We start from the raw sequence: 14332 nt of genomic DNA, 5'->3' as shown, positions 1-14332 counted from the left end.
CAGTGGTGCTTACTGGTATCTACAAAGTTTGAATTTTCTCAAGACCCAGAGACACTACAGGTAACTAGGTAACTCTTTTCTTCTGCACCACCTCTATATATTAAAATGCTACAGCTGTTTGTTCTACAGGAGATTTTAGGAAATGTTCCGTCATTCCTGGGTGCTACATATAAAATATTCTACAAATATTTATTCGCCTCTTGAATGTTCATCTTTCTCATTTTGTCATTTGAAGGTTGAGGATCTTTTGCTGGTAAGTGTCAGTTTTTGTTTTGGGGGTTGTTTGGAGGGTTTTTTGAGAAACGGTGTTTGCTGTTATTAACTGTGCGTATTATGTCTGTTTTCTGTAGCAAGTAGTTACTCCATAATTAAGTTGTCAGTACGTGAAGAAAGCTATTGACTGATTATTCCGCTTTTCTTTGTCTTTCTCAGTTCTGTGCCAATGACCCTGAAGTGTTTGTTCAAGCAGCACTGTTGGCTCAGGATTATTGCGATGCCATAGACCTAAATTTGGGTTGCCCTCAAATGATTGCAAAGAGAGGTATGTGCAAATTTGAACCCTGGATAAACAGAGAAATGTCATGTTTCAAATGTGATAAAGCATGAAGAGGACCAAATTAAGCCTTCCAGAGAGAGGTTACTGCTGAAGTCACACTTAGTTACACTCACTTCAGTAGGTAATGCTTTGTAGTACCTAAAGCAGAAATCAGATATATTAATATTTAATTCTGACTCCTCTTGAGTGACAGCTCTTGTGTCTAGAATATCCTTTAGAAAAAGTATTTTTATCAAGAGCTTGATTTTCTTTCTGATTTCAGTTGCTCAAACAGCCTAATTTTGCAGAGTTGCATTTAAAACTTATGTCATGCAGGCACTTACTGTCTCCTGTTTCCTTGATACACCCACAGAGTTTATTCATGTTAGTGTATAAGAGGATAACACCTACTGAATCCCTTGAAGATATTGCAAAGATAGCTGTGTTTCAAAACCAGAATCAGTGTTTGCAAATTTTGAGACAGTTAGGATGTTGAGGAAAGATTTGTTCAGTAACTGCCCGTTTCTCTTCTAAAATGCCTTTCAAAAAGTAATAGGAAATGATCTGTGGTCAAATGATCATGGGCAAATAGATCTTTCAATCTGATCAGGTTTTATCCTGAAGGGAATTTTTGAACACCTGATATAAACCCCTGAAAGTTGGAGTTGGAGCTGTCAATATCAACAGACCCACCTTAGGGAGTAGCAGTGGCAGTCGGGTGTGGAATTCGTTGTTTATCCTGTAAGTCTGGGGTGGCACAGGGAATGGAATGATCCAGGTCTTCCAGTTTGGGCAGGACAGAGCAACACTGCTTCTGCCAGTGAGGCACATGAATGTCTGGATCTTTGTGTGTGAACGTTTATAAAAGCCGTATAGTTCAGAATCTTACTCGTTATGCAAACCTGTTATGCTGTTTTCTTACAGGTCACTATGGAGCATTTCTGCAGGAGGAGTGGGATCTTCTTCAGAGAATGAGTAAGTCTTCAGGGAGGCCTCACTTCAGAGAGGCTTTGCTTGGAGAGGGAATGGGATAAACTCATCACTGAGAGGAGGTTTAGGGATTTGGGGGGAAAGGAGGTGCAGCATATTTCTTTGTGGAGGGTTGTGTTTGTTTGGGGTTTTTTTTCTTTCTTTTTGTTCCAGTGGTACCCTTGAGATAGTTGGTGGTATCCCAATACAAACCCACACTAGATCTGCTAAAAGACTTCAGTACCTGAAACAGAGTTTAGGTGAAAGCGAATCAATAAAATCCCAATGTGATGGTGGCTTAGTGACTCTCCAACTGCAGAAACAGTAGAACTCCCACTGCCTTACTTTTTCACTTTTATGTTCTGAGGTGCCAGGAATTGTGTTTCTGCTTGAAGCCACAGTTGCCCTTTTCTAATCAACTCAGCGTTCTCTTTCTGTCTGCACCATAGCAAGTTATGCCTCTCCTCTCCTGATTTGTGTAGAATGTTTTTAGACTATCATCAGCAGTTGTGGACAGTATCACATTTTTTTAAGAAGTACATTCGAAACTGATTTAATAAGCAAGGTTTTGATCACTGGTAAGAGTTGACAATGTGCCTTCACTCCACTTCAAAGCGAGTGTCTGAGCCATGCAGTTAAGGAGTCTGTTTGCATTCCCTGTGGTTCTGGGGATCTTGAATGGTGCTTGGCACAGAGACACTGCTGAGAACCTGGGAAGATAGTGCATCTGTGCCCAGCTTGTAATGTGGTTGTTCGGGTATTTAGGGGTGAAAGATGCAAGTCAGAACAGCCTCAGGGTGAGAAGAGAACGCAGGTCATCTAGCTGGGTGAGAAACCAGGCTGTCTAGTAAGAGAGCTGGCGTATTAGGGTGTTGTATAAAAGGAGGGCAAAGCTTCCTCTTTCTTCTCCCCTAGCCTTCTTTAAAATGCTGAGGTACTGCTTTCTGCTTGTACCTGTGTACACCTTGCTTTCTGCTTGGGAAGGGTGATAAGGAGTGCTTGTTAGAGCTGCTAGGATTTGGATTAGAAGACAGCAAGTGACTTCCTACATTATTCATCCAGGCTCTGGAATTTCAGGCATGCCATTGCTCAGTGTTTCCCTGCTGGCTGTCTTCCTTAGCTCTCTTTGTAGTGGTTTTTTGATTACATGCACTATGTAAAGACTATGGGAGTTTAACAGGTTTTTCTGACTCTGTAACCTCCATTCACTGCTTAAGTGGGTCCACAGCCTACCTCAGTTGAGAAGCCCCTGCTTGCCATGGGCAAGACTATTTGTCATAATTATTTGGGTGATAATTTGGAAAGAAATGAAGCATCTCTTGTAGGAAAAGTGGACACGTGACTGTTACTGTTGGAAGACTAGGATGAATACTGCGGCCTGTGACAGTGGTAAATTTGTATCCATGGTTAAGATTTGAGGGGTGTGGTCCTTGAAGATGAAGATTTGATGCAGTGGAAGCTTTAGGCCTATTAAATGCTGGCTACTTTATGCTTTCTTGGTAAAATGCAGATTTTTTGCTTCATCATTTACTATTACTTGATTAACCTATGCAGTAAGCATTGCAGAGGACATTGCTGATTGTTAAAGCTGTGAGAACTTTTAAGGCTTCTTCCATATCATACCCAATAGTAGATCTTGAGGAGAGCAGACACTTTTCATAGCATTGTGCAGCCCACTTACCTGTCTTTTCAATCTTCCCCAGTTTTACTGGCTAACGAGAAGCTCTCTGTCCCCATCACATGCAAAATCCGCGTTTTCCCCGAAATTGCCAAGACAGTGAAGTATGCACAGATGCTGGAGAAAGCTGGCTGCCAGGTAAGGAGGCAGCTGCTCCCTGGACTGTTGCATAGCACACGTCTCTCTAAAGTATCTGATGACCAGGGCTTGGTGTACCATGGAGATGAATAGGCTGCATCGTTCTACATGCCAAGAGAATGGGATGCGGAGAAATTGTATGTATTTGCTGTCCTAGGCAGCAAGTCAATAGTATGATATGGAAGACATCATGACTTCAGAGTCTCTCTTGTAATCACTGCGCAGCGTGACATCCTTCACCATGTTTGAGCATCTCGGTCTAACATAGTGCTGCAAGAGGCATTGTGAATGCATGAAATCCACAGGGCTACAGAAAAAAAAAAAAAAGCAGTATCAAAGATGACCACCACTAGTGAAGAAATAGGCAACCTTCTAGGCTTTAAGTCCAGTTAAACTGGAAGAGATGGTCTGTAGTTAGAGCCAGTATGGAGAGTATTCAGGCCTTTTGCTGAGGAGCCAGCCAGATCAATAAATTACAAATTCCAAAGTGAATCACAAATGGGAGCCAATACAATAGGAAATCTGTGAGTTCTCCCTAGATATAGTCTTGTCATGTCATGGAGTAGCAAGCTGAAAGGTGCCCAAGACCACACCATGATATGTGAGTTGGTGAGATCTTTCTGTGGTACCAGAGTCCCTGCACTGTTGAAATAGCAGTGGGAGTTCAGTGGCATCCATGAAGTATGGGGGGAAAGGAAAATTTTGTCAGTTCTTTGTTCCAGTGATTCATATACACGAAAAGTAAATTAACTTTGTGTTCTAGCTGCTGACTGTGCATGGTCGTACTAAAGAACAGAAAGGACCGCTTGCTGGTGTGGCATCTTGGGAGCACATTCAAGCTGTCAGGTGAGTGAGCAGTACCGATCTTAGTGGGCTTCTGCTAACACGCTGTGAAGATAAATTTTAAGCAGAGCATGCCGTGGCGTTGAAGACTAAACAAATTTGTGTGACAGGAGTAGAATTTCTAGGTTGGTCTAATTCTCAGTTTTGTGCATCTCTTTTATTCACTGGTATAGAAAAGCTGTAAGCATTCCTGTCTTTGCAAATGGAAACATCCAGTGTCTGAAAGATGTAGAAGAGTGTATTCGTAAGACAGGAGTGCATGGTGTCATGAGTGCAGGTAAAGAAAATGAACTTTTACTCATAATAGATGAGAATATGAACTGTTTCTTACTCTCTTAATAGCCCCATATACATGTATTAAAAAGCTTACATCAAACTGACTTGGTGAACAGCTTTCATCGAAAAGCGAGTGGCCATTTTCTCACCTTTTGTACTGGCCATCTCTTACCATGACCAGGGATCACTTAAGATTTGTAAGAATCATTATGTTGGACTTGTAGTACCATTGAGTGAACATCTCAAATCTAATTACCTGACAAAGGCATATGGGGCTCCTGTTGTCCTGCAGTATTTTCATGACATCTGGTAATCTGAATGGTTTTTGAATGGACCTTGATGCAGTAAGTGCATCTGCTGATTAGTATTCCTGCAGATGGCTCATGCTAGATTGGGACAAGAAAGAATTGGCCTAACTTTGTACAAGAAGCGCCAGGATAGACATTGGAAAAAGCTTCCCATCACTCACACTTAAAGCAATGAAACATATTTTCTGTCGGGTTGTAGATTCTTATTTTTAGAAAATACTGGTTAACAAAAGGCTTGTGAAGCTCGCAGAGAAAAGCATCCTGAGAAGCAGTATCTGTAAACTTAGGCCAGACAAATGTGAATACAGACCTAAAGTAAGACACCTGTTGTCCAAGGGTTTAACCATTGGGCAAGAAAAGCAGTGTTTTCTCTGTTAATTTTTTTACTGTCTTTTTTGTCTAGATCAGATACCTTTCTGGAAAATGTACTTTAGCTGAAGATGAGCTGTTTATCTCAGTTAAGAATTGTGTAGTGAAATACAGTATCCTGAGGTCAGGCTAGAGCTCTATGGACCCTGTGTTCCTCTTTGCGAGTACGTGGGTGATGTGTCTGTGACAGACTGGTAGAAACACAACAGAGCTGATCAAGCTCCAGAGGCTAGATTTTGTTTTTTGTTCCAATCCTGAAATGAAAGTTTGAGTATTTCTTTTCATTCCCTAGAAGGTAATCTTCATAACCCAGCTTTGTTTGAGGGCCGAAACCCATTGGTGTGGGAGATGGCTGAGGAGTATCTGGAGATAGTGCAGAAGTACCCTTGTCCATTGTCTTATGTTAGGGCTCATCTCTTCAAGCTCTGGCATCACACGTGAGTATCTCCAGAGAACTCTTAATGTTTTCAGGGCTCATCCTGCTTAGTGTCTGGCCTTTCTGGACAAGGATTTGTTTCATAGAATCATAGAATGCGTTGGGTTTGAAGGGATCTTTAAAGGTCATCTAGTCCAGCCCCTCTGCAGTGAGCAGGGACATCGGCAAGTAGATCAGGTTGTTTGGCCAGAACTTGTATGCTGCAAGGTTTTCTTTCCTGGACCTGGCTGGAGAGAATGTGGGCTGAGGCCTTTACCCTTCACTGCATATTTGGGAAGCAGGGCATGGGGAATGAACAAGTTACCACAAGATAAGCTAGGGCATGAGCTCACAGCACATCAGCTACCATGTGGTAACTGCCCATGTGTGCTTTGTGGCAAACAAAAGTGAACTAACTCCCTGTTCATTGTGAGGCAAGCTGTCTTGCGTTTATTGTGGAGTAAGAGCATGGCCATGGGCAGTTGCGGGGGAGCAGCTGATGCTCTGTACGTTCATGTTAGCCTACCTCAAAGCACCTTGGCTGCGGGCCAAGTATTTATTTGGCAAGGAGAAGCAGGTATGTGTGCTTTTCTCTGGACTAACAAGAAAGAAGATAATCTCCTACCAAAGGCAAGTGCAGCAAGAAAAATCTATAAAAAGCTTTTATAAAGACATTTGCAGTTGATCTCCTCAGTCTAGCAATAATGAAGAAATATGACTTGATGTTTGGGATTTGCCTCAGGCTTCAAGTTTACCAGCAGCTGCGTGAAGAATTAGCAAAAGTGAAGACTCTAGAGGGCATTGTAGATGTCAACAGGGAGCTGAAACTACGATGTCAGGTACCAAGATGGGCCCTTATCTCCAAGAACAGCACTGTCCGCTGGTGGGAACTTATCATGTCTGTCATGTAGTTGATGCCGTTAGTCCCTTCATTGGAACTTCATGGCTCGCCAGCCTTGAGTACAGTCGCAGCCCCTTAAGCCTGAACAGCTTTACATTGGGATAAAGTTGATTTAGGAGTTAAAAATCTGCTTCAGTTAGTGGAGGGGTTTTGCCTATAGTTAACTGCCAGTAACTGTTAGTCTAAATTCCAATTTGTGGGGTGTGGATTTTGAAGTATTATTTGGAGTATTTCCTGAGAACTCCAGGAAAACTGACTGTAACTCTACGCTGCAGGAAGAAATAGCTAATCAGAAAGAAGGAGAAAAGCCAAAAGAGGGGTTGCCTTTTTTCCACTGGATCTGTCAGCCGTACATCAGGCCAGGGTGAGTTACCTATTCTGGCACAGACAGGTACCCATAGGCCTTTCCCACCCGCGCTGTCAGTACAGAGCCATCCAGTTCTGTTCTAGGAGCTTACAGCCATTTAAAGACTGGATTATTTTTATTCTGGTTGGGTTTTTTCCCTGGTTTTTGCTTTGTTCATGAGGATGTTGCTTATTGCATGCATCTTCTCCTTTAGTTCCTCCTCACATTTCTGTCTCTAGAAAGCAAAACCCAAGAATTCCACTACAGCTCAGAAAGACAACCTGATGTGAAACAAACACGCTACCTGACGGTACTTTATTGTTATACGTAAGAAATGTTGCTGGCAACTGCCAGGGTCGCAAGGATGGGAACTAAACTGTATTCTACAAAGGATGCTTGTGTCATATGGACAAGCTTCTCAGATAGCTGTTGCAAAAATTGGTCTGAAAAAGAGAATGAGTGTGTCAGCTTAATACTTAAGTTAACAGGTGCCTAACTAATTTAACTGGCCAACTTTAACTGACTTTCCAACCAAAGTATCTGACAGCCTATCTGCTATCGACCGGCAATGTTAACAAGCAAAAAAAAGTTGGGATTTTTCTGTTCAGTTTCTAAGGTCAGTGACTTCCTTCTAATTCAGCCATGACAGAAAGGTTTACAGTTTATCCAGATTTCTGTAAACCGGAAGAGTGGCCAGGGAACACCTGCTTCTTCCCTTCAGCCATCTCACGATGATATTCACTGTTTCAGGCCAAAGGAGAGATGCAAGGAGAATGGAGCCAGTGGAACCGAAAAAGGCGTGCGAGGAAAACGTGCTCTGGAAGAGGAAGAAGATGGAAATTCTGAGTTTCTGTCAAAGAATAAACAAAAAAAGAAGTTAAGAAATCCAAATAAAAGCTTTGATCCATCTTTAAAACGTAAGTTCCATTTATTGGCATAAATGCATGGAAGGTTACTTATACTACATTTGGCATAAATTGCCACTGTTTGTTTTCTTTATGTAGTTGTAGAAACCTCTTTAAAAAGATATCGGGGAAATTTCAGTAGTAGGCAATGTGATTCAAATTATGTTCGTTAGTAAAGAAAACAAGGATCAAAGAGGTAGTTCACTGATCCAATGTGAGCATTTTTTTGAGATCAAAATGCTTTACAAACTGAATTCTAGCTGTCGCTAGTATTTGAAATGGAAATTTTGTACGCATTTCAAGTAGGTGTCCTCCTATTTTGCACTTGAGGATTAAAATTTTTTATATTTCCCTTTAGCTTAGAGGCACTTAAAAGTCAAAAGTATCTTTACCTTTGCACTCTTTTTTGAGGTACAGTATTTTTATTCCAAAAAGTTTAACTTATTTTTTTAAAAAATAATTTACTTACTTCACATAAGAATACTATCGCTGAAATTATGAATCTTTCTCTTTTCCAGCCAAATATGCGAAATGTGATCAATGTGGAAACCCTAAGGTAAGTCAGTGCCAGTGTCCTCTAAAGCGTTTCCATTAAATGGAGGTGAAATGCCCGTGTAGTGGTCAGTGGCTCAACGTCCAGGTCGAGATGGGTGTCAAGTGGTCTCCCTCAGGGGTCCATAGCGGGACCAGTCCTGTCCAGTACCTTCATCAGTGACACAGACAGTGGGGTTGAGTGAACCCTCAGCAAGTTTGCAGACAACACTGAGCTGGGTGGTGTGGTCAGCACTCCCAAGGGACGAGATGTGATCCAGAGGGACCCGGACAAGCACCACAGACACCCAGCCAAGTTGTCAAGTAGCCAGGACTCAGCTGCTGCTGACCCCTAAGAGTCATACATGTATTTTACTAGATACTCAGGTATATTGTAGGCTGCAAGTAGGGAATTGCTGCAGTAACAGTTTTAAGCATAGTTACAGATGGTAACAAGCACACCAGGCACCGTGTTTCACACCGAGAACTACAGCAAGCTCACCTGCAGCAAATGTCCTAATGTGCTTGTTCCAAAGCACTTGGGACACTTGCCTGCTTGTGGTGTGTAACTCAGCTTCCCAGCAGATTACTGATGTTTCAGATGCCGGATGTGGAATTTGTTTGTGTCTTTGTTTTGTTCTCTGTGTACAAAGAGTTGATAGCTGCAGCTCCCCTCATATGACATCACCTCTGTCATCCTCATTGGTCTGAGCTGGGCCTGCCTGATAGATGAGTTCATGGGTTTTCCCCAGAGCTCTGAAAGTGCAGAATGAACACGCTGAATGTCTGTCGTTGCTTATTATAGCAAACAATAATTGTATTTTCGTTGATACAAGCTTCTTTGCACCCCCATCCCAATCTAGGGCAATAAATGTGTATTTAACATGTGCCGAGGATGCTGTAAGAAAAGAGCATTCAAAGAGACAGCAGACTGTCCAGGTAAGTGCAGGGGTCCTTACAAGTCATTCAGCAAATGTCTCGTCTCCCACAGATCTTGTAATTACTTTTAAAGCTTTGGTTTATGAGATGTGGGTGTGTGTTACGATCTACATCCATAGCTATCTAAAAGTTTATAGTACTCTTTTAGGGAGTGGAACAGCTCCCTTATAAGGAAAGGCTGAAGGAGCTGGGTCTCTTCAGCTTGGAGGAGAGCAGGCTGAGGGGTGACCTCATTGATGTTTATAAATACGTCAAGGGGGAGTGTCAGGAGGACGAAGTCAGGCTCTTTTCAGCGACGTCCAGTGACAGGACAAGGGGGCAATGGGTACAAGCTGGAACATAGGAGGTTCCACAAAAATATTAGGAAAAACTTTTTCCCTGTGAGGGTGACAGAGCCCTGGCACAGGCTGCCCAGGGAGATTTTGGAGTCTCCTTCTCTGGAGACATTCAAACCCTGCCTGGACATGTCCCTGTGTGACCTGCTCTGGGTGATCCTGCTCTGGCAGGGGGCTGGACTAGATGATCTTTTGAGGTCCCTTCCATCCCCAAACATTCTGTGATTCTGTGTGGTTCTGTGTAAAAGCCTGCTCTTAGTTCTATGTGTGGTGTTTCTTCTGCTTCCAAAGCCTTGGGATGCACAGTTTCCAGATTATGAGGATCCATTCTTTTTAAGGAATGACCTGTTCTGTTTACCAGTGTGATCATCTCATTTCAGTTTTATTTTTTTGTTTTGTTTATTTTCTTCCCCCCATCCTTGCTTCTTCAGGTCATGGATTACTTTTTAAGACCAAATATGAAAAATCCCTTTCATGGCAGAGTAGTCAAAGAATAATTCAAAGCCCAGAGCTCAGTCGGAGAGGAGATGTAGATGTGGGAGACACGGCTGTACTGAAGGAGGCTGCTGATCGTGCAGTGTGAAACTTCGGAAATGAATAGTTCAGAGCTCCTGCCAGGCCTCTGCTTCCCTGGGCCAAAGAACATGCTGTCTCCAGCTCACCGTCAGCTGTGTGAACTTGTTCCACAGGTTTATTTTAAGTTCTGGAAAAGTTTTATTTAAGTAAAAAGCTGCTTACTCAGGGAATAATCCTGCATTTTAAATAAAAAGGATGCAATTCAATTTTTCATGCTGTGTTTTAAAGACTGAAAATGCTGCTTCTTTTTTTTTTTTTTTTGGGGGGTGGAGGTCGGGGAGGCAACGTCTAAAAGCTGCCATTACACTCTGCTTCTTGTATCTTCATTAGCCATTCATGTCCTGATTTTAATATTGGGAATAAAAGTCTTGTACTAGAACAACATTCTGGTGTGCTAAAAAACAGCAATGTCAGCGACTTCGTCACTAACAGAAAAGGTGTTACATTTGTCTGAGTTTCCAGAGGCTGTATTCTCAATGCAGAAAGGAATCTAGCGGTACTAGGAAAATGTGAATGTAGATCTAGCTGTTGCTATAACCACACTGTGTATTAACAATTACTAATTTTATACAGTATGATAAAGCTTAACAATCTCCTGTGAGCCAAAGGTTGGGGAAAAATGAAATTTCTGTTTTAATAGAGAGGGTTGTCTGAAATCATGTGCTGGTAGAATGAAGTCCGTGATTTTCCCTACTGTGCAGCTGTTTACTAGACTGAAGAAGTGAAAGGTGAGCCATTCCATCTTGTTAGAACAAATACATAAAGCTTAACTCAGCTTTGAAAATTTACCTCCCCATGGCCCGTTTTCCAAACACAATTTACTTCATTGCCTGCTTAGTGCCCCTGCTGCAGCAGCTGCTGCCCTTTTCTGCAGCTGTAGCCTGAGCAGTGCTGCTGCAGAGCTCTTGGCACCTTCTTAGCGCAGTAAAAGCAGCAGCCTGGGAATGCTTTTTCTTGTCACACGTGGCCCACGGAAGGGAGCACAGCAGTGCTGCTGTGGAGCCTGTAAAACAAGCATTTGAACCCTGCTTGCGCTGGTAAAGCTGGTATGGTGTGAACAAGCTCTGTGTAGCACTAGAAGCTTTAACTGTGAAATCAGCAGGTCTTAAACTACTGTTCTTCCAAGGGGGGGGGGCGGGAAGAGGAGAGACTACCCCGGCGGTGGGGTGTGGGAATGGCTGGGAGAAAGAAGGAACCGCGTGGGAGCAGCAGAGGTGTATGTGCTTGGCCTGGGTCCTGCGCAGCCATTCCTGCCCCTCTGAAACAGGTTGTCTGAAACCGCCGGCGAGCCAGGTGTCACAGGGCTGGGTTCCAACCATCACGCTATCCAAGAACCTAAACATCTGCTTCATGCCACCAAGAGGTTTGGCAGATGTTTACAAGCACACCCTGCTTGCTAGACTAAGTGTGCCTGTTTTAAGCAAGCCACGGAGGCAGGTTTTATTCATAACTGGACTTAATTCTGTTTGCTTGTTTTAATTTATTCTAGGCTGATGCATAACCTAGTACTCTGACAGCCTAGTGCAGCACTGTAATGGCCAGCAGGAAGAAATCTGTGGTTGAGCTGGCAGTTTTGTAAGCAAATAAAGCAAATTGTCAACATTACAGCTGGCAAGTGGACCATCCTGCATGATGCAGTAATGTATTCTGAGCGGATATGCTGTGTTATTACTTTCTGATCAATAGTTCTGATGAGCTGATGGCTTGAGGGTTCGGCTGGGGGGTGAGGGGGAGCATTTCATTTCACAAACAAAACAGCTCACCTTGTTTTAGCTGGTGCTGTGTTCTTATGTTGAGCCTGTGCAACAGAACCTCCACACACTGGAGCTGACTTAGCAGTGTACCTTACACAAATTTAAAATAAAAATAGGTCAATTAGCAAAAATGTTGGACATGGTATAGCTATGTAGAACAGAACTGGAAGGACGGGAGCCAGGAGGGAGACTTCTATAGTTTCTTTCCTTGATGCTTCATTTGGCAGACATTTATTGTTTTAGAATCACAGTTGCAGAGATTCTTCCTCTGCCCGTCAGGTTTTGGAAGCTATGCTGGGTCTGAAGGAAATGAAAGGAAACCCAGCACGCAGAATGCTAGGTCTGCATAAAGCACTGGCAAAGTGTCTTCTCAAGAGTCCTTGCATTGGAAAAGAAAGATTACTGAACAGTACTAAATCAAAAATCAGAAGTGTCTCCAAGGTTATAAATGCAGCACGATGCATTTCTGAAAATACAGAAGACCCTTCCCCGCCCCATCCCCAGTCAGAAGAGGGGCTCAAGAATTTTTTTTTCTCCAATGACAGAAACATAGCACTTTGAGGAATCGAGAGATAGCAGCATGCCCTGACTATTTTATAAACCCTTTTTAACATGTTTTAAACCCTTTTAAATCTTTGTCTTCTGAACAACCATTCCCTGCTTACACATGTGCGTGTGTGTGTTCATGCCTGCCTGTGTAAACACATCATCTCCCCCTCGCGCCCCAGCAAGATCAGTTGGTATTTCCTAACCTGCATTACAAACTGTGTTATATGTACAGTCACGAGTTCACACACGGCCTAGAACATATGCTGAAAAAACACCCTAAACTCGTAGTAGTTGTAGACTTAGGCCCATGGGGAAACATTCTCGTTTGAAGCATTAACGAGAGCTCAGAAGCAAATTAACAGATCACACAGCAGAGCACCATATGTGCAGCAGACGTTTTGGGCAATGCTTATGTCAACCACCCTTGTTCTCAGTTTCTTCTATTCTGTGTTCAACTTTTCCACGCTGCTTCTTCAGGCACCTTCCCTATCACATAAGCACACGTATCTTACTCGCTTTCGACATTTGTCTACATCTGTCTAGCTTCTAGCCAAGTCCTCCAGAGGGTCCACAAGTGGCAAAAACTTCATATCCATTTGCAGGCTGGACTGAAACTCTGCCTAACATTTAGTTGTGGCTTTCTACAGCTTACGACGATAAATGTAGTTAAAACTCTCCTACTGAGTCTTCCCATTTAATTTTCTCGCTACTTGAACCAAATATTTTTCATGTTTTGGGAACAGCATCTTCCAACTTTAATCAGCCTGTTAACCAAGTCTTTCGGCAGCTTTCATAATTTGACTACCCTTGTATTCAAATCAAGTTTAGGCACTAAGCTGGTAGGTGTTATTCGAGCTTGCCTTGTGACTTGGAACTAGCACAGAAATTGAGGGGGAGGGAAAGGGTGTGGCATTTACCAAATAGCCCTGTGACTAGTGGGGGAGAACCAAGTTTAAAAGGGCTTCTCTGTCTTCCACTTCCTGTGGAAATAATCCACTTCTTCCTCTCACAGGAATATGCTTTAAAGCTATAAAGTATTGAGTTCCCTGGTGCGTTAAAGTTCCCTGGTGGTGTTCTTCTAATAAAAACCTAAATGTTCATTATCATGGAGTTTCAAACTGCTTACCTGACCACTTCCTGTTTACACTTTCCCAAAAACATCAGAAAGCTCAGTCATTCTCCTGCTCACTGTGCCAGCGAAAATTTACAAAGTCAGAAAAGGCATTTGTATGAGAAACACTGTTACAACACGGTAGTGGCCTGGTGCTATGTGAGAGATTCAGGTGACATTCTTAACCTCACAATGGGATTTTACAATCCATCTCTCATGAGTACAGTCTCATCACACAATCACTTACCAGTGTGAAGAAAGGATCAAGCTGGCTTCAGGCTCCTAAATTCTGAAAGGTCATATACTTGAGAATCTTAATTGGATTATGGGGTTTCTATACAGAATTAGTATATAAGGCATATTCGTCCCCACCCCTCTGTGCAAGGCATTTCTTCACCGGCAATGCAGACAGATGCACGCTTACCTTGTTAGTGCACGTCCCACAGCCGCGCTCCTACCAGAGGACTGGAGTACTGTTTGGTTGGGCACGGCAATGCAAACTCCCTTTGTGCATCTAACTACAAATCACCACAGTAATGGAAAAAAAAAGTTGCAACCTGAACTTTCAGCAGACAGTGTAGAAGATAACAAAAAAAAAAAAAAAAAAGGGCAACAAAGCTGGTGAAGGGCCTGGAGTACAAACCTTATGAGGAGCACTTGCGGGAGCTGGGTCTGTTCAGTTTGACGAAGAGGCTGAGGGGGGAACTCATCATTCTCTACAATTACTTGAAAACACATTGTAGAGAGGTTGGTGCTGGTCTCTTCTCACAGGTAATTAGGGACAGAACCAGGGGGAATGGTTGCAAGTTGCAACAGGGCAGGTTTAGGCTGGACATTAAGAAGAAATTCTCCAC

The 14332-nt window shown here is 42.8% G+C and overlaps 1 protein-coding gene across 1 annotated transcript; it reads left to right on the top strand.

Moving 5' to 3' along the window:
• Nucleotides 1–432: 432 nt before the first annotated feature.
• DUS1L (dihydrouridine synthase 1-like (S. cerevisiae)) lies at nt 433–10264 on the top strand (the record flags this gene model as incomplete). The annotated part of the gene is made up of 12 exons (XM_009876137.1): nt 433–541; nt 1460–1510; nt 3208–3320; nt 4084–4166; nt 4337–4440; nt 5409–5553; nt 6274–6370; nt 6708–6796; nt 7529–7695; nt 8202–8239; nt 9078–9153; nt 9920–10264. Coding segments are annotated over 12 exons (1224 nt in total), but the record flags the coding sequence as incomplete, so codon positions are not given.
• Between the last annotated feature and the right edge of the window lie 4068 nt (nt 10265–14332).

The sequence above is a fragment of the Apaloderma vittatum genome, unplaced genomic scaffold, assembly GCF_000703405.1.
Source record: "Apaloderma vittatum isolate BGI_N311 unplaced genomic scaffold, ASM70340v1 scaffold31829, whole genome shotgun sequence".
NCBI classification, from domain to species: Eukaryota; Metazoa; Chordata; class Aves; order Trogoniformes; family Trogonidae; genus Apaloderma; species Apaloderma vittatum.
The sequence above is the reverse complement of the archived record's forward strand: the minus strand, read 5'-3'. Positions and strand labels throughout refer to the sequence as shown.